The 20,444-nt window shown below is 42.2% G+C and overlaps 1 protein-coding gene across 2 annotated transcripts in view; it reads right to left on the bottom strand.

Annotated features, from left to right (window-relative positions):
- Positions 1-755: 755 nt before the first annotated feature.
- C3H1orf116 (chromosome 3 C1orf116 homolog) overlaps positions 756-20,444 on the bottom strand; it is a 38,525-nt gene continuing 18,836 nt past the window's right edge. For both annotated transcript variants that reach the window (XM_044288364.1, XM_044288365.1), the window contains exons 2-4: positions 14,526-14,681; positions 4,770-4,947; positions 756-3,589 (exon numbers count right to left, since the gene is read on the bottom strand). In XM_044288364.1, coding sequence (XP_044144299.1) covers positions 1,578-3,589; positions 4,770-4,947; positions 14,526-14,639 — 2,304 coding nt within the window. In that variant the 5' untranslated portion in view covers positions 14,640-14,681 and the 3' untranslated portion in view covers positions 756-1,577. The remainder of the gene's footprint in view (positions 3,590-4,769; positions 4,948-14,525; positions 14,682-20,444) is intronic.

Raw genomic sequence — 20,444 nt, 5'->3', positions numbered from 1 at the left:
TTTAAATTAAAATTTTCAGTATTATCCAAGAAAAACATATTACACCATTGTAACGTCTCATAATGAGAAGTGGGCAATCTCGGCATTAGGCTGCTTTCACACTAGCGTTCGGGTGTCCGCTCGTGAGCTCCGTTTGAAGGGGCTCACGAGCGGACCCGAACGCAGCCGTCCAGCCCTGATGCAGTCTGAATGGAGCGGATCCGCTCAGACTGCATCAGTCTGGCGGCGTTCAGCCTCCGCTCCGCTCGCCTCCGCACGGACAGGCGGACAGCTGAACGCTGCTTGCAGCGTTCGGGTGTCCGCCTGGCCGTGCGGAGGCGTGCGGATCCGTCCAGACTTACAATGTAAGTCAATGGGGACGGATCCGTTTGAAGATGCCACAATATGGCTCAATCTTCAAGCGGATCCGTCCCCCATTGACTTTACATTGAAAGTCTGGACGGATCCGTCCGAGGCTATTTTCACACTTAGCTTTTTTTTGCCAATATAATGCAGACGGATCCGTTCTGAACGGAGCCTCCGTCTGCATTAATATGATCGGATCCATTCAGAACGGATCCGATCGAACGCTAGTGTGAAAGTAGCCTTAGCTGTACTTTAGCTTGAACTACCACTGTTACTGGCACTAACCGAGTAAGAACAATGTTTGGTAGATGGCACTGCATACTATATTATGGATCTTGCAGAAATCCATGGATATAGGTAGCAGTTGCAGAGTGGGCAAATGCGGAATTTAAAAATAAAACAAATTCAGAAAGGTTTAATAAAATTTTTATTAATGAGGCAATGTACAGGTAAATACAGTGTGCAATAAAAACAAAACATACATAAACCAAGAGCATCTCAGAATTATACTGTATAGAACAGGCTTTTCTACAGCCTACATACAAGCAAAAATGTTAAAGGCTTTCACAGTTCCAAGTGAATTGGCAGATGAAAGTCTACATTTACCTGTTTACATGAGTCACACTTAAATTCTCATTCCATATCACCTCTCGAAACAAAACCATTTTCTCAGTCTTTCTTTAACATAAAGGGTTAACATTTAATATATTTACATTCATGCGTTAGGACTGTACATTACCCTTGTACCAACAACTGGTTAGTAACAAGTTAAATAAAATGCTTAATGCGGAATCGGGATACATTAGAGGAGAAAAAAAAAGGGGGTATTTTTATGCCTTTTTGTCAAGTGTTAAATATTACCATACATTAACTAGACCGCACATAAGTCCAAGTAGAAAATTAACAAGTGCTTTACAATGTTGAATCCCTATTAATATGTGCCATGGGTATTATAGTTATGTACAAAGATTCAGCTGTATGTAATAGCAACATTTCTTACCATCAATTATATTTAATTTTGAATTTCAGCTTCAGGATTAATAGAGTTTAAAAAGTTTTTATAGGATATACCAAGATTCCTTTAGGTGTAGATAATGAATTGCCATTTTAACAAGGAAAAGTGTCAGGATCAAAGATCCCATGACTAAAATACGATCACATTATCACTAAGAGTGCTCTGTAATGGCACATTACTAGTCAGTCAATTTACAGGTTATGTTTTCTGCCATTGCTTATTCCTTTAGAATGCCAAGTTTTATTAAGGCTTCTTTTCTGTGCTCTTCTGAAGCACCTTTAGGAGTAATCTTAACACTAGTAACGGGAGCAGATGGGCGAGACGGTCTTGAAAAGATAGAGCGCTTTTCACTAGTTTCGCCGTCTGTTGTAGATGGCTCCAGGCCAGCAAAGTCTTTTCCAGTACCAAGGGATGCTGGCCTAGGCCTGCTGTTACGCAAGAAATTACCAGAAAACAGTGATTTTTTGAAGAACGAATTGTTTCCTTTTTGAGGTTCTTTTTCAATGCTAGACATGGATCCACTGAGGCCCACACCAGACCTTTCCAATGTGTTTGCCTTAATGTTTATTTGTCTGATGCCAGGAACTGACCCTTGAGGAAAGTGCAAATAAGGTTCATTGGAAGGTTCAAAATGAGTGCTGTGCCTGTTGCTCTTATCAAGGACTTTATCATTTGTTTTAACTCTAATTATGTCTGAACTGTTGTGAGTGACCACAATGTCCTTTGGTCGAGGAATATTATAGGTTTTTCCAGGACTGGTACTGATTTGGTAAATATTTTCATAGGAACCCAAGTTTTCCTGATGCTTCTCACCTATGGATAAACGTTCAGATGGTTTGACTGGTGTAGGGTTAATTTCTGGGACACCAGTTTTTTTTTCAGCTGGGTTTTTTATCAAAGTTGAGGATCTATCCCGATCTTGTTTTGGACTTCTTAAAAGTACGCCTGATCCAGTATGTAATTCATTAGCTGCAAATCCAGTTTTATCAGATTTGCTATCTACATGGGATGGCGACATGTGTTTTGTGGTGTCTGCTTCAGTGTTTTTAGGAGAGCAATCAGTTACCGTGTGGACCTCATTTAAAGGTTTGGGCGTCTGAATTACTACATTATCTGCTTTTTCTTGTGCATTGACCTTCATGCTGGGCCTGTTCCTTCCGAAAATACTACTTTTAATATGATGCTGTGGAGGTACTTCTACAGCTTTAGGATCTTTTCCGCTCACAGGCTCATCTTTTTCTAGAGGGTTTGATTTCATGCTCAATCTGTTCTTGCTCAGGCTTTCAACTCTTACATGACTATCATCTGTCTTATGAATAATAATTGAAGGTTGTGAAGGGACAGACCCGATTAAATCTGGTCTATTTGGCAGATCAACATCACTTTTTCTGTTAACATCTTTGTAGCCTTGGTCACCAACACCTGGTGACATAGAGAGATCAGTTTTTGAAGACCTAATTGAAAGATTCTCCTGTGAACTTGACTTACCATCCAAACCTAATTTTTGTAGTGCTTCAAACCTAGCACGTTCTTTTTCCTTAGAATGAGGAACTTTTGAGATTGTAGGTTCATGAGCTTTGTCCATGATCCTCTCATGTGCTGAAAATGTTCTTGGTCTTTTCTGTGGATCTAGATTGGATACCACTCCTGAGCTTGACTTAATAATTATGTGTGGTGGCAGTGTGCGTGGCTTTGGTGCTGTTGGTGGGCCTTGCTTGCTGTCCACAAATTTTGCTTCAGTCTGGCTTATAGTTTCTTGTGAAGTTGTGGCAGTCTTTGGTGAGGAGACCCTTGGGAACAGTGAAGGCATTGGCTTTACTACAGGCTGAATCTCTTTATATTCTGAGATTGTAGATGGTCTTAATAGTGCTTTGTCATATCTTACTTCACGTGCATCTGTGGGATCAGTAACAGAACGTCTCTTGTCTATATTACTCTGGGGATCTCTGAATGGTTCAGGTGGTGGTATAATCAGCAAGTCTGATATGGAAGGTTCCCCTGTTTGTGGTCTGTTAATTGAAGACATGCTTTTTGGTTTCCCATACCATGGCTTAGTTTGATCCAAGTTAGAATCTGGAACTTTTGATTCAGTGCTAGGCTTTGTGGTTTCCTCCCGAGATGCTTGTATTATCCTTGGGAAACTGTGATATCCCTGTGGAATTTTGGGACCAGAGGCCCATTCCTCTAATTTTGGGAATGGAGTTGCAATAGGTCTTGTTTTGTCATTACCTATGAAAATAAAGCTTAATTAGTACTTTTCCCCCCTTTTTAATAGTTACATACATGTCATCACTTCAAATGTTATTAAAAGGGGGATTCCATTTTAAACAGGTCCCCCACCAATCACAAGAATATGAGTCCCATGCCCTCTGTTTGAATGAAGGGATGGTCAAGTATGCACACCAAATCCATATCTGTTTCCAAAGTCTATGAGACTGTCATAGATATCTAAGCGCTATACTCTGCTATCTCTAGCAGTCTTAAAGATGAATGGAGCAACAGCGCTCCACTTATACAGGGGGATGGGACATTAAACCAGCAAATATTGCATATCCAGTGGACGGGTATTACTTCTACTTAACAATAGTAAATATGTACAAAATTAAAATGTTAACATATCATGGATTTGTTCCCAGAACCCAGTGTTCCCAACAGCACAGAACATTGCATTAAAGCAAGGGAGGATCCTCTTGCTATGATGGCAAATGAAATTTTTGGGTGTTTAATCACACCCTTGCAGATATATTTAGATATCTCATACCTCTGAAATGTGTCATACAGACCTGCTGATAATTACATGATGTATGCCTTATGCAAGACTTCTCAGCCATATAATAATGTGAAAGAGCTTAACTTTTACAGAGAATGCTCATATGGCTTAAGAATCAAAGCTTTTGTACAGCTGCCACACCCCTTAGGAAGCTCCTGTACAATCAACACTATTTATTATAGTAATTCCTCATCACTACTCAACTACTTCAGTGGGTACTCTGTTCTTCGGGTAACAAATAAAAAAAAATATATTTCAATATATAAATATAAAATATTGACCCAAATAAAATGCATCTTATGGATCTTTACTACTATTAGTTTGGGTCATTAGACCCAAATTTGGGATGGGATTTGCATCTGTAATAAGGCTGATAAATGTGCTAGCACAATTAAATCTTAAACAAAAAGGTAGAGCCAGTACAGTAACATGCATATGGAATTTTCTATACCATCATGACCCACACACTAAATTATCTATTGCCTATATTAATATATAGCAGTGCTCACAGTACTGTATGGCTGCATTACAGCTCTTAAGACACTTTTTAAGGTCAGGGGCTAGCACTGGACAAATACATTGGGCAAAGATATCTTATACGGGATGATATATGTTAAAAAAACTCTTGCATAGCCTTACCACCTGAAGTTGGAACCTTTGGCGGTTCTGTTACATGACTGGTGGATTTTTCAGTCGTTTCCAGTTCATCATTGGATACCCCACTATCATCTTCATTGTCCAGAGAGTCTATGGTTTCCTCCAGAAACATCAAGCATTCCCGTTCTTCAGCTGAAAGATGATCATATCCATCTCCACTCTGTAAAACAAAAAGTAATGACCAAATAAGTCCAAGGAAGCAGCACTTCCAGGTAGTAGCAGGGTGCCAACGAATAGGGCGCATATACAGAGGTCCAGCTGAATACACAAAGAAAAAAAGTCTCAGCACTGCAGGAGCAAAGGCAAAGTAAAGCTGGCTTGCAGAAAAAAAACTGACTACTCCTGGAGAGTTGCGATATTTCTTTTGTACAAGCAACATGTCAGATATATTATACTTTTTCTATATTGGTGCATTCCTTCCTAGGCAAGCATGAAAAAAATGTAGACTACATTGTGGAGATTAAAACTGCTGAAAGGTCAGAAGGTACCTGCAAACACTCGTCCCAACAATCTGCCCGTGTAAAGGTGCTGCTGAACACCTGATGAATGAGCGAAACGCTCATTTAAATCGGGTGAAATGGTCATCAGTGCAGGCGCATAAATTTTTGTTTCTGGACAGACTAGACAGTCTAGATGTGTACCAGATTTATCATCCACCATCAGCTACTTTGATAAATTTGGAGCATTTTATATAGACATAATTAGTAAATCTGCCCCCTTATGTTTTTTTCAATAGTCTATAGAAGATAACCGGAACAGCTCTACAAGTATGGCCTCATGTACACGACCGTTGTTTCATTCAGTGTCCGTTGTTCCGTTTTTCTGCGGACCCACTGACTTTCAATGGGTCTGTTGAAAACTCGGCTAATGCACCGTTTGTCATCCGCGTCCGTGATCCGTGGTTCCAGTCTGTCAAAAAAAATATAACCTGTCCTATTTTTTTCACGGAAAACGGTTCGCGGACCCATTCAAGTCAATGGGTCCGTGAAAAACAGCGGAGGCACACAAGATTGTCATCCGCATCAGTTTTTTTCCTATCATTTGCATGGCAAACTTGCCTTTTTTTTTTTACTTTCCTTTATGTCTGGTGATCCTCCAAAAATAAAAGGAAGACACACGGAAACAAAAATGGAAACGGATCACGGAACAATGGAACCCCTTTTTGCGGACTGCAAAAAAATACTGATGTGTCCATAAGGCCTATTACTCAGGATTCCACATGGGGCCCATAAGGAAACCAGTGGTGCACAGAAGACAGATCGGTACACCCGTTGCCTCTGGTCCAGGACCAAGAAGACTTTGAATCATATATGATCAAGTACAACAACATTAACATACGCTTTCCATTGTTGAATCCTTGTTAATATGTGCCACAAATAATAAACATGAAATTCACCTCTTCATAATTGAGCACTTAACTGAATTCCTGAGCATTACTTCCAGTTATAGGAAGCCTATAGCTACCAATACATTTTTACAATACGCTAGCTTCCACACCCATCATACAAAGAAAGCTTACGGACAGTTTTAGGTTTCATTCAGTTGCTTGCTGAATGAATCCATCTTCGCGATTTCACTCATGTAAGACGTGACTATTACAGAAAGGATATCCTGATAAATTACTACATGAGGCAAAGAACAAAGCAAGTTGAGCCGCTCCCAAGTGCCAGAATAATAGATTAGCGGTTTAATTTCTCTTTTAAACGTAACCAGTTAGTGGATCTAATAGTGAAAGCTATGTTTAAGAATTGGCATATGAATGAGAATTTTAAAGAGGACCTTTCACTACTCCTGACATGTCTGTTTTAATAGCTTCATGCATTCCCCATGTAATAAGAATATTGTCCCAGACTTGTTATGACTATGTTTTGCCATTTCTACCAGAAAGAATGAATGAATTGCTAGCAGTCTGCAGTAAGGGTACAGAGGGGAGGTAACCAGTTGGGGGGTGGGGGGGGGGGGGTACCTGCACAGACTCACTCTATCCAATCAGTGCTGACATTTTCAGTTTTGCAGGTACACACCCCCAACTGGTTGCCTCCCCTCTGTACCATTACTAAAACAGGAATGTCAGGAGTGGTGAAAGGTCCTCTTCAAAGGAGTTTTCCAGTAGTAAAATATTAACGATCTATCCTCAAGATAGATCATCAATATCTGGTGGGGTTCTGACACCCAGCACCACCTCTGTGTTACGCATACCAAGCACAGCACATTCATTGTATAGGCCCAACTGGATTTTAGTGCGACTAGACCAAGCGACTATTGAATGTAATGTCATTGGCCTATGAATAGGCTGCTGTGCTCACTAGAGCATCATGTCTTCCTCAAACAGCTGATTGGCAGGAGTTGGACCCCACCAATCTCATATTAAGGGCCTATGCTAAGGGTAGGTCATCAATCTACTCCCAGAAAACCCCATTTAAGAGAAGTGGCAAGTCCAAAACTGCAAGTCACCTTTAAACATAGTAATACTTTAATAAGGGGCACATCGGTGAGAAATAGGCCTCCAATTTCTTAGCTAGAAGAAAAAGGTGTCTCAAAGCTTTTGCTTAAACCACAAAGGTCTAGCAGCACTTCTCAGAGTGCTCTGAACCTTTGGGTTTCATGGACTTTGCTCAGCTTTTTAATCCTGCAGAGTACAGATCCAATATACTTTCTGTAGACTTTCTTTGCATGCTGGAAAAGACGAGCAAAGCTGAAGAAACTCAAAAGGGGCAGAGCACTCCGAGAAGTACCGCCGCCTAAATTAGGTGTGGCATAGGCAGGGGAAGATGACGGGCCGGTAGGCGTGGAAAATGGCCTAAACGTAAGACAGCTCGGAAGCTGGCTTACATTTAGAATTGGCGCTGAATGTGGTGAAGTTATGGAGAGGCCTGCTCCTCTTCATACCGGTGGCGGATCCTCCGACAGCTATGGGGCTTTATTATGACCGGTGTCTAAAACGTTGATCTTAATAAATGTGCCCTTATGTTTTGCCCTGTGAATATTTCTACAAGTAGGTATAAAGAATGTTAGAAAAAAAAAAGAAGTTAGATCCCCATGCTTAGAGCCTCCGGGACATGTAGACAGAAATAAATTGTGAGTTCTTCATATTATTTATACTTTTGTCATGGCACCGATGCAGACATGTTAATATCTGGCGATACTGCCACCATAATTGTTTGTAATCGCAAGGAAAACGCAGTTACACCCAAAGTGGTTGGCTCCACTAGGTGTATCTTTCTTCACCAGCTTATGCCAAGTTTGTCAAATGTGGAATAAATCTCATTTTAATGGAGCCGGCAAATTGCACTTTTCTTATTTTCTACTGATTGTGGATTACAAAATGTATGTCAATTATTAAAAAATAAAAATAAAAATAAAATATATATATTATATATATATAAATAATTTTGCATCAACTTTATGGGAAAAATTTGTTGTGAATCTAGCCTTAAAGCAAACCCTGGCATAGTCTATTCTCATCCAATGTTCCACCAATTTAACATTTTTATGAAGTGGCACACTTATAGCAGATGACCCAATCGCTGAAAGTAAACACCAAGCCATATCTACAGATATACTAATGCAAACAAAGGGCAAAGATTATTTTTAGTAACCAAATCCATTTTTTTACTTCCATTACTCTGTGTAAATATTAAAGATTGCTGTAGAAAAATATTTAAGATATTGAACTTTATTATATGATAATTTCTTCCGCAGAACAGGTTAAATCATTGAACAGCAAAGCTTGTGCTTGGCTGCTGTAGGCAGAGAAAACACATCTGTGGCTCTGGTTCAGTGCCATTTACAACACAGAGGAAATTAAAAGGGTTTTCTGGTAGTTAAATATTTATGACCTTTCTTCAGGATACGGTAGGTCATCAATATCTGATCGAGAGTCTGACTACCAAGGCCCCCCCATTCAGCTGTTTGAAGGGGCCGCGCCACTTAGAGGCATTTTCAGGAGATAAATATTGATAGCCTATCCTTGTCTAAGATGATAAGGTTCTACTCATAAGAAATCTTAGGCAAAATTAAAGTATCCCCAAAAAAAAAAAAAAAAAAAAAAGAAAATATGGAGTACATACATGTATATTTTAAATGTTCTCATAGGTTTCAGAGACGTAAACAGAGCAACAGTTTACTTCTTTATGAATTTTTTTAGCACAGTTTTTATTTCATTTCCAGGAAACCCGAGTTACAACCAATATGGACAACCTTCCATTACCAAGACTCTCCCGTGCAGTGGCGTACATACAGGGGTCGCAGGGGTCGCACTTGCGACCGGGCCCGGCACTCCAGGGGGCCCGGCCGCCTGTGGACCTGCCCTGCAGTAGTACTGTGCCTGTATAACCCGGGCGGCCGGCCGGGGCCCGCCCCCCAGTGTTGAGTTTCCCTGCTGCCAGCCCTACCCTCCCTTGAGTCTCCTCCCCCTAAGTCTCCTCCCCGGCCGCCTGTGGACCCGCCCTGCAGTAGTGCTGTGCCTGTATAACCCGGGTGGCCGGCCCGGGGCCCGCCCCCCCCAGTGTTGTTTCCTTGCTACCAGCCCTACCCTCCCTTGAGTCTCCTCCCCCTGAGCAGTGGCTACCTACCATATAGGCAGACGGGCCCCGAAGTGGAGGAGAGGCCCCGCCCCCTAATTGCTCCTATTTATCTTTCTAAAGCTAAAGGACCTTTGATGATGTCATCAGAGGTCCTGTAAGGGAACTGCACAGTGTAAAGTGTAGTTCCCAGGTTAGAACAGTGCATCTGCCAGGACCTGTGATGACATCATATTCAACATCACAGGTCCTGCAGAATCTAGCAAAGGAACTGCACCAAAAATGGTGTAGTTCCTAGGTTTCAAAGGTATATCTGCCAGGACCTGTGATGACATCATCCCAGGTCCTTCAACCCCTAACAGCAAGTATTAGAAGTTCACAATCAGCTCTGCGTTAATTCATACAGACTGGACTGGAGTGGTAAGAGGAGGTCCTCCACTTTTCATCATTTACCCCCCCTCCATGCCCTGTTTTTACTCATTGCTCACTCATATATAATACTTCAGACAGTAAGGCTACTTTCACACCTGCGTTCGATCGGATCCGTTCTGAACGGATCCGCTCCTATAATGCAGACGTTTGCATCCGTTCAGAACGGATCCTTCTGCATTAGAACTTAGAAAAATTTTCTAAGTCTGAAAGTAGCCTGAGCGGATCCGTTCCGACTTTACATTGAAAGTCAATGGGGGACGGATCCGCTTGAAGATTGAGCCATATGGTGTCATCTTCAAGCGGATCCGTCCCCATTGACTTACATTGTAAGTCGGAACGGATCCGCTCGCCTCCGCACAGCCAGGCGGACACCCGAACGCTGCAAGCAGCGTTCAGGTGTCCGCTCACTGAGCGGAGGTGGAGGCTGAGCGCTGGCAGACGGATGCATTCTCAGTGGATCCGCCTCCACTGAGAATGCATTAGGGCCAGACGGCTGCGTTCAGGGCCGCTTGTGAGCCCCTTCAAACGGAGCTCACGAGCGGACACCTGAACGCAGGTGTGAAAGTAGCCTTACAGTGACCACTACCTCATATACCTCACACACACAGTGACCATAATGTATAACTGACCACATATATCTGTAAACACTGCAGCTACAGTATTATACCTTCTATGTCTCACATCAATACACTGCTGTGTGTGTGTGTTTGTGTGTATATATATATACACGCATACACACACACACTGCATATATTACACAGTATTATACATGCAATATGTACAGATACAGACGTGGACAAAATTGTTGGTACCCTTTGGTCAATGAAAGAAAAAGTCACAATGGTCACAGAAATAACTTTAATCTGACAAAAGTAATAATAAATTAAAATTCTATAAATGTTAACCAATGAAAGTCAGACATTGTTTTTCAACCATGCTTCAACAGAATTATGTAAAAAAATAAACTCATGAAACAGGCATGGACAAAAATGATGGTACCCCTAGAAAACACAGAACATAATGTGACCAAAGGGACATGTTAATTCAAGGTGTGTCCACTAATTAGCATCACAGGTGTCTACAACCTTGTAATCAGCCATTGGGCCTATATATATGGCTCCAGGTAATCACTGTGTTGTTTGGTGATATGGTGTGTACCACACTCGACATGGACCAGAGGAAGCAAAGGAAAGAGCTGTCTCAAGAGATCAGAAAGAAAATTATAGACAAGCATGTTAAAGGTAAAGGCTATAAGACCATCTCCAAGCAACTAGATGTTCCTGTGAGTACAGTTGCACATATTATTCATAAGTTTAAGATCCATGGGACTGTAGCCAACCTCCCTGGACGTGGCCGCAGGAGGAAAATTGATGACAAATCTAAGAGACGGATAATCCGAATGGTAACAAAAGAGCCTAGAAAGACTTCTAAAGAGATTCAAGGTGAACTTCATGCTCAAGGAACATCAGTGTCAGATCGCACCATCCGTCGTTGTTTGAGCCAAAGTGGACTACATGGGAGACGACCAAGGAGGACACCATTGTTGAAAACGAATCATAAAAAAGCAAGACTGGAATATGCCAAACTACATGTTGACAAGCCACAAAGCTTCTGGGAGAATGTCCTGTGGACAGATGAGACAAAAATCGAAGTTTTTGCCAAGGCACATCAGCTGTATGTTCACAGACGAAAAAATGAAGCATATCAAGAAAAGAACACTGTCCCTACTGTGAAACATGGAGGAGGCTCTGTTATGTTCTGGGGCTGCTTTGCTGCGTCTGGCACAGGGTGTCTTGAATCTGTGCAGGGTACAATGAAATCTCAAGACTATCAAGGAATTCTAGAGAGAAATGTACTAGCCAGTGTCAGAAAGCTTGGTCTCAGTCGCAGGTCATGGGTCTTGCAACAGGACAATGACCCAAAACACACCGCTAAAAACACCCAAGAATGGCTAAGAGGAAAAAATTGGACTATTCTAAAGTGGCCTTCTATGAGCCCTGACCTCAATCCTATTGAGCATCTTTGGAAGGAGCTGAAACATGCAGTCTGGAAAAGGCACCCTTCAAACCGGACACAACTGGAGCAGTTTGCTCATGAGGAGTGGGCCAAAATACCTGCTGAGAGGTGCAGATGTCTCATTGACAGTTACAGGAAGCGTTTGATTGCAGTGATTGCCTCAAAAGGTTGCGCAACAAAATATTAAGTTAGGGGTACCATCATTTTTGTCCATGCCTGTTTCAGGAGTTTATTTTTTTACATAATTCTGTTGAAGCATGGTTGAAAAACAATGTCTGACTTTCATTGGTTAACATTTATAGAATTTTAATTTATTATTACTTTTGTCAGATTAAAGTTATTTCTGTGACCATTGTGACTTTTTCTTTCATTGACCAAAGGGTACCAACAATTTTGTCCACGTCTGTATATAGTATATACCGCAGTGCACTGATATGTGAGGTACAAGGTATAATAGATGCTGTGTGTAGAGATATCAGTACACTGCTGTATATACTATATATGTGAGGTACGAGGTATAATAGATGCAGTGTGTACAGATATATAGTATATACAGCAGTGTACTGATATGTGAGGTATGAGGTATAATAGATGCTGTGTGTACAGATATCAGTACACTGCTGTATATACTATATATGTGAGGTATGAGGTATAATAGATGCAGTGTGTACAGATATATAGTATATACAGCGGTGTACTGATATGTGAGGTATGAGGTGTCAATACACTGCTGTATTTACTATATACCTGTACACACTGCATCTATTATACCTCACATATTACACTACTGTATATACTGTATACACTGCATATTTTATACCCCGTACCTCACATATCAGTACACTGCTGTATATACTATATACCTGTACACACTGCATATATTATACCCTGTACCTCACATATCAGTACACTGCTGTATATACTATATACCTGTACACACTGCATATATTATACCCTGTACCTCACATATCAGTACACTGCTGTATATACTATATATCTGTACACACTGCATCTATTATACCTCACATATTACACTACTGTATATACTGTATACACTGCATATTTTATACCCCGTACCTCACATATCAGTACACTGCTGTATATACTATATACCTGTACACACTGCATATATTATACCGCGTTCCTCATATGACTGTACACCGCTGTATATAATATACATCTGTACACACTGCATCTATTATACCTCTTTTGTGTGCCAGGGCTGTTTTGTAATCCCAATCCGGCCCTGATGGCATAAATTATAAAACGCAGCAGCAAGAATAGTTCATGGAACAAAGGGAGGGGCTATTAAAGGGGAATGGGGGCCCAATTTAGATTCCTGCTATGGGCCCCAGTGATTTTTATGTACGCTCCTGCCCCTGAGTCTCCTCCCCGGCCGGCAGTGCGGCGTGCCGGACATGACGTTGAGATGCAGGGACAGGGAGAAGGCGCCGGAAAAGAAAGGGAGAGGGAGAGCGCTGCGCAAAGAAGCCGGTCTGGCTTTCAGAGTGAGGTCTGATGGGGGCTGAGAGTTGGGCAATGTATGTAAAGTTATGACCGGTGACTTGTGCTATGAAGTTATGTTTTTTTTTCTGTTGTCTTGGGGTGCAGCTCTTTTGTGTAGGCGCTTCTATTGAGCTTCTAGTATATGCTTGGATGTAGCAGAGCTGGTTTTGTCATGCATTTCTTTTGCCTTCATATGGTAAAATACTTCATTGGCCTATCAATGGCTTTATAACTAACTCTGCTATATTTCTGTAACCTACAACCTCTGACTGCCCAGTTGAAACTACTACACCCAACATGTTCTGGCAGTAATAGTAAATGGATAATGGTGCAATTCTGAGCTACTAGTCTATATAATACATATGTAGCCTACATATTTATTATATAGACTAGTAGCTCAGAATTGCACCAATATCCATTTACTATTGCTGCCAGAACATGTTGGGTGTAGTAGTTTCAACTGGGCAGTCAGAGGTTGTAGGCTACAGAAATATAGCAGAGTTAGTTATAAAGCCATTGATAGGCCAATAAAGTATTTTACTATATGAAGGCAAAAGAAATGCATGACAAAACCAGCACTGCTACATAATGTAGCAGAGCTGGTTTTACGTGGGAATACCGTGGGTTATACCGAATATCATCCTCTTGTATATAGTAATATACAGTGTATATATATATATATATATATATATATATATATATATATATACATACACACACACGCATACACACACACGCACATGCATACACACGCGGCAGCGGGTTTGGGGGGGGGGGGCCCATGGATCAGTTTCGCACCGGGGCCCCGTGGATTGTGTGTACGCCACTGCTCCCGTGTCTAGTTATGGAGTAATTTGACCTTCTTCTTCCTAGCTTCCAACATCAACGCAGACCTAGATCAAGTTTTTCATCCAGTAGTCTAGGAAAGCTAGTTACAGTCTCTTTTGGGAATTGTTGTCACCCATACTGATTGTCACCCAGTTTTAGCCCACTAACCTATATATCTGCCCTCCTCATGCAGATCCAAGGAGTGTGCCATCCTCTTAAGGCATGGATGTCAAACTCATGGCCCTCCAGATGTTGCAAAACTACAACTCCCATCATTCCCTGATAGCTGTAGTATGCCCAGGCATGATGGGAGTTGTAGTTTTGCAACAGCTGGAGGGCCACGAGTTTGACATCCCTGTCTTAAGGCTATGACCATTTTTAGTGGAAATTATAAGCTACAATCAGAACAAAGGGATCTCCGAAGAATACTTACAAATGCTGAATGGTTGGAAGAAATGCTTTCCATGCTGTCACAGCTTCCAGTGCTGCCCACACTATTCAAGGCTTCCATCCCTACATGCCGTGTCGAAAGGGTTTTTTCAGGCATTACCCAAAACACAGAAGATTTGAGCGATTTTATTCCCGAATGCTGGAGGGAAAAAAATAAAAAAAAATTATAAAACTTGATTATACAGAAAAGCAACACAATATCCAGCATAAATATTAGAGGGGCTCATTGAGATTTCAATTTATACAGTGCAGCACCAATCAACATTTTTCGATTGCCCATGAACTACTGTACGTATATTTGCCAGGGTATCCCAGACCTCAGCGGTGTAACTAGAGGCCTAAGAGCCCCAGGATAAATTTTGGACCTCCCCCCAGATCTGTGTATGTGGAGTAACATAGTTTATTGAGGTTATGTAGAGTATTCACCGCTAGTAGGGCACAGGCCTAAAGCAGGCTCTGGCTTACCTGACCAATAAGTGACTGGGCAGGGGGCAAAAGGCTCCCTGCTCACCGTAGTTTTGGATCTGCATCCTGAAGATATGGGACAGTTGTAAGCAGCCCCTAGGCATGGTTTGGGGTGGGCCCAAGCCCTCTTTCACCTCTTAGCCAGGTCATAGTAGCACCCCCTGTGACTGATAGTTACATCCCCGCTAGACTGGCATCCTCCACCAAATGGTTATGACTTGCCCAACTACCTACAGGCACTATTATAGGTTTCAACCAGAAACAGTTAATGACAAGTTCAGTTGTAAACAAAGAATCTACAAAAGCTGCCAATAAAAAACAAATCCTTGAATTATAACATTATGGTAAAAAGAAAGTTAAATTATAGCAAGCAGAATCCTCAGAAACTGCATTTTACATCCATTTCTAATACAGAGGTCGAAATGCAATATTCTCATAATTACAATGTTGTTCCACCGGGCCATTGTAACTTGAAACCTCATACAGTATCACAGTTAAGTGCCAATGTAGAAGATCCAATCAATGGTGGCAAAATACTCAGGAGTCATTGTGGACAAGTAGATCCATTACGTGGAATGAAATGATGGATTCACTGGCTGTACGGTCGCACTTCACTGTAGTGTTATAGGTATTGCACTCAAGGGGAGCACAAACAGCGGTGAGCCCCATGATTAAGAGTACATGGAATATTTTACTATGAAAGTCTGTCTTTTGCATGCAATCTAAGGCACAATAGGAGGGTATCTTAAAGAGGTCTCCTATTACAACAATAGGAGTCTGACCTCTGGGGGACCTGCTGATCACTAGAACGGAGGCCCTTGTTTGAATGGTGGACACGCATGCGTGCTGGCACTCTATAACTCCATGGGTCTGTCGGAGATAGCAGAGCAGTTGTACTCAGCTATCTCAGGGAGTCCCAGAGACTTGAAAGGAGTGGCAGAATGCATTTACGGATGGAATAGAGTTAACACTCCTGTTTTCTGAGATTTCTGAGTTGTGTTATCTAATCTAAGCAAACACCTTCAATTGCTTTTCAATGGCATTTGTCTCAAGATAACGAGATGAGTTAAGAAATTTGAGTTAAGAGCTGGAGTGCTAACCCTGCTACATCTGTATGTCCGCCGCTCCATCCAAACCCTCGTGGTCAGACAATCACTAAATCAGACAATTATTGTTTGTAATGGGACATCCCCTTTAAGGTGGTGTGCTCCCTTTCCCTCTGGGTAATTATGCAGTTGCGCAGGTTTGACATATGCCATTTCTCCCCCGACGTCCTATCTGTACTGCATGTTCTGCACCGCTATCTACCTGTACTGCAGCATGGATTGCATTGCCATCTACATGTGACTTGCTTTATCTGTATTTGCTGTGTGGTTATTTTTTTATTTAATCTTAAAAGCTTCTCATTTTGAATTCACATTTCTTGGACTTTAGAAGTGCCAATTATTCAATAAACGTATCGCATTTCCATAATAAAATAATCTAGCTAGTACTGTAGGATAGTGAATTTTAAAGAAAATCTGCTGCAGATATCCAAGGCTGACCCTTTCTGTCACTGACTTGTAGCTGTCCATGCTGAGCCTACTCCGCAACCACAGCAGGCATGTTGCCACTCACCATGGCTTCAATGTGAAAACCGGAGCAAGAATGAGCTCATCAGTTTAGTGCCACGCCATAGTTCATACCATTAACAACAAGAGGCATATTATAAAATACACACCAAAATCCATTGTGTGAACAGTTACATAGTACAGTTCTGACTGCCAGCAACCCCCAAAGGGTAGCAATAAGAAGCTTACCGCAGACTTTTTTATTATTGAGACAGTATGCTCCCCTAGTGGTGACTGCAGGCAACCAGAAAGGCATCATTGGACTCCATGTTTACGTAACTTTAGATTTATTTAGATAAAAAAATGGCTCAAGTATAAATGATCACTTTAAAGGGTGACTAGCTCTAATAAGCTAGCAAAAATAAATAAATAATATGATAGTCTGTCAACGAGTGTGAAAATATCTGTAGTTACCTTCTAAGAACAGCTTTTATTAATGTCCCCTGTCCCTTTCCACTGCTCCCTTAAAAGACCATTGATAGGGCTTGTCTGTCTTCCTTTTAGTATAAACAGAAGACAGAGGGGCGGTCCTTCATACTGCATGCCTGCATTAGGCTTCAGAGTGAGGAGGCATGTCTCTCAGTAATCCAATCCGATTGGCTGGCAGGGAGCTGCTGGCTACAGCAAGTATGTATGGGAAGTGAGGGAAAGCAGTTTTGGCCTCAGAGAACTGGCAGAGGAGCCATCTTGAGAAGGTCCTCATATTGTAAATGTTTAAACAGCCGTAACTAAGGTAAAAACTCAAGGAAACCAGTGGTAAGTGAAGAAACTAAAGATTGCTTTATGCATAATGCTGCAGCAGTAACATATGCTAAAATTGTTTATTTGTTATGAAAACATGTCAGTTACCCTTTAAAAGGTCATCCCAGACATTGATGGCATTTACTAGGCTATGCCACCAATGCCAGAGGTGGGACCCGCACCAATCTACAGAACAAGACCCCTGAAGAGAAGGAGAGCGCATTGACTTCTATGCGAGTTATGAAAATAGCCAAGCAAGCACTTGGCTATTTTTGGATGTCCCATAACAGTGAGCGCACTACGCATGCACAGCCACCTCTCCATTCACCAGTGTTGGGCTGCCGAAAATATCAGCGCCATTGCTCAGTTCTTTTCCCGTAGAGGTGAAATGAAAGGTGGCTGCACTTGTCATGTGCACTCCCATCCAGTTTGAGGAGGGGGGGGGGGGGGGGTAGGCCGCACTGCAGATAAAAGGTCCCAGAGGTGGCATATGCCTGACATTGATTGTACACCCTAGTGCTTATATGCCACTATGTGTCTGAGATAAGACAACCCCTTTAAAAAAGGACAAATTTGCCATATAATGAGAAGAGAAAGGATCCATTACGGTCATACATCCCACTGTAATAGTAATCATAGTTTTTTAAAAATACATTTAGGTGAATAGCTCCTTGTTGTCTTGAAATAACAGATTGAGTGAGGTGGAGTCCTGAATCACTACAGAATACCTACTTACATCAGTGCAGCTCACCCTACTTAACTACAAACTCAATTACCCATGCAGAATAAGGGGGGGGGGGGGACAGAAGAGACTTATACTCACACAGATGGGTGTGTACAAGTGACTTGTATATAAATGACTTCCAGTTATTAAAGGTACAAAAGTATTGCAAGTCAAAGTTACAATATCCTCCCTTATGTAAGTCCAAAAGTCCAACCGGGATAAAGGAATAAACCTACAGGATGCAAGGTGACAAGCTCAAATAAATAGCACAATCTGCCACTGTATATTACTGCTGCCATGTGTACAGACACATTATCCTGGGTGTGACATAAGCTGAGGTAATGAAACTTAAAGCAGGATGAGAAATACTGTATATGTGGAGCAACTGGAAGCTTTCCTGGTACTTGGTCCAATCTCGTAACATTCCTGGTAGTGTAATGTCATGACATAAAGGGAAAGACTTTTATAAGGGGTTGTCCCATCTGGATATTTATGGCATATCTGCAATGGGCGGGGGCACCCCAGGGCCCTGTATATCGTGCATCCCAGGTGTAGAAAATGCCGAGTGGTGCAATGGCATGGCCCGAACGTCACTATATGTGTCATGGTGCTCCTACCTGGATACTGTTGGTTCCCGGGCTTTGGCTCTGAAGCAATAAATAAAGGGAATCATTGAGGGATTAAGGAAGAACTTGAGTCCAGACCTTAAGATGAAGTTCAATGGCAGCTTTACTTGATAAAAACATTTTTTTCCGAAGCATATTTCAGGCTTCATCTTGGTTCCAGCAAGCTTTAGCATTAAAATGGCAGTAAAACTCAGCTCTGCTATATCTGACTCTGCTGTCCTGACAAGCTTAATTAGTGTCTTTGCTTTCTTCGTGATGCTGTGCTTCACTCTTTGATCGGGCTTATGTTCAGCCAAGGGATGTGGTAGAATCCAGTGAGCTCCAACATGGAGTCCCTACCAGCGCGCACACACACACACACACACACACACACACTACCACTAGAACCAGTGTAGTGTCCCACTAGGTAGGGGTGGGCACTACACAAGGGTCAATTGGTGTGCGCGTTACTCCTACTCACAAGGGACAGAAATGTTATATTTAATTGTGCATTTAATGTATTTTCTAATGTGTTTTTATATGCAATGTTCCCCTGTATGATGCAATAGCAGGCCTAGTTGGGTGTAGTTAGACATCCCAGACACTAGAGGGAGATAGGGAGCCCCTAGTATAAATGTCCAGGTCTAGACAGGGAGAGTGAGTGCAGAGTCAGGAGTCTGTGGAGACAGAAGTGAGAAGGCACCAGCCCGAGATATGCCGAGGGCCTCCTCCTGACATGCAGCTTGATAGCCCTGGCTGCTAGCTATGACCAGGAGGCTAGTGAGGAGACCTAGCCTGCCTGAAGCCAAGAGAGCCTTAGTTAGCTCTGAAGTCACCCCAGTAGCAGGACAGAACCTCCTGGGAGAAACCCACGGTCATTCACTAGACAAGTAAGGATATCACAGGCAAAGATAAGTAACCCTGATGGGCAGATGCATTAGAAAGTAAAGCAAGGATTTAATACAAGAGGAAGATATTTTTACCAAGGATTTAAGCCACCATTTAGGCATCCGGGCCTTGGGATAGGAAGCCAGACAGGAGTTCTAGAAAGGACAGTGTACGCTATTTCTGAGGAAAGGTACAACCTGATTCTGAGTGCATTGTGAATTTACCCTCTGTGTATCTTGCATAATCAATACCTGCCATCTTGTGGAATAAGCCTGCTTGTAAAGCTGTGATCTAAGAGACTGTGTTACTATCTGTATGTACAAAGTTGGACTGTTAAGTAAAGCAACGTTTGGTTCACTATACCACCTGTGTACCTCACTTATTCCAACTATCAACCGGTGTGCCACAGTCAAAGGGACTGGCATCACGAACCTTAAAGGGACCTTGCCCCAGGCACTCAAAATACCCGTAACATCCAGGGCACCTCATCCACCATCAGGCCTGGTCCCTACATACAGAGTGTGCCCCAGAGGAACCGTGTCTACCTCTCCTTCACTGCCACATGCCTGCCCAGGGTTCTCCAATACAGTGAGTAACCCTCGATTGCCCATAACCGTGACCTCACTTCGCTATACCCTGCAGGTCTGGCGTGTTGCACCAGTTCTAACTGATCCTCACCCTTCCTCCAGGAAATAGGACTCGCCCACTTCTCTCCAGAGGGGGGTTAGAATGGAATGGTCCCAGTAAGAGGACTTACAACTATCTATAGCAAACTCCTCCCAAAGCTGGTTCGGCCTGTATGCGGCAGTCAAAGGGGTTAGGGCATACAGAAACAGTGGAGCGGGAGTGCCAAATCATTTCCATAAGCC

The sequence above is a fragment of the Bufo gargarizans genome, chromosome 3 (genome assembly GCF_014858855.1).
Source record: "Bufo gargarizans isolate SCDJY-AF-19 chromosome 3, ASM1485885v1, whole genome shotgun sequence".
Lineage (NCBI taxonomy): Eukaryota > Metazoa > Chordata > Amphibia > Anura > Bufonidae > Bufo > Bufo gargarizans.
This window is presented reverse-complemented; position numbering and strand designations above follow the sequence as displayed.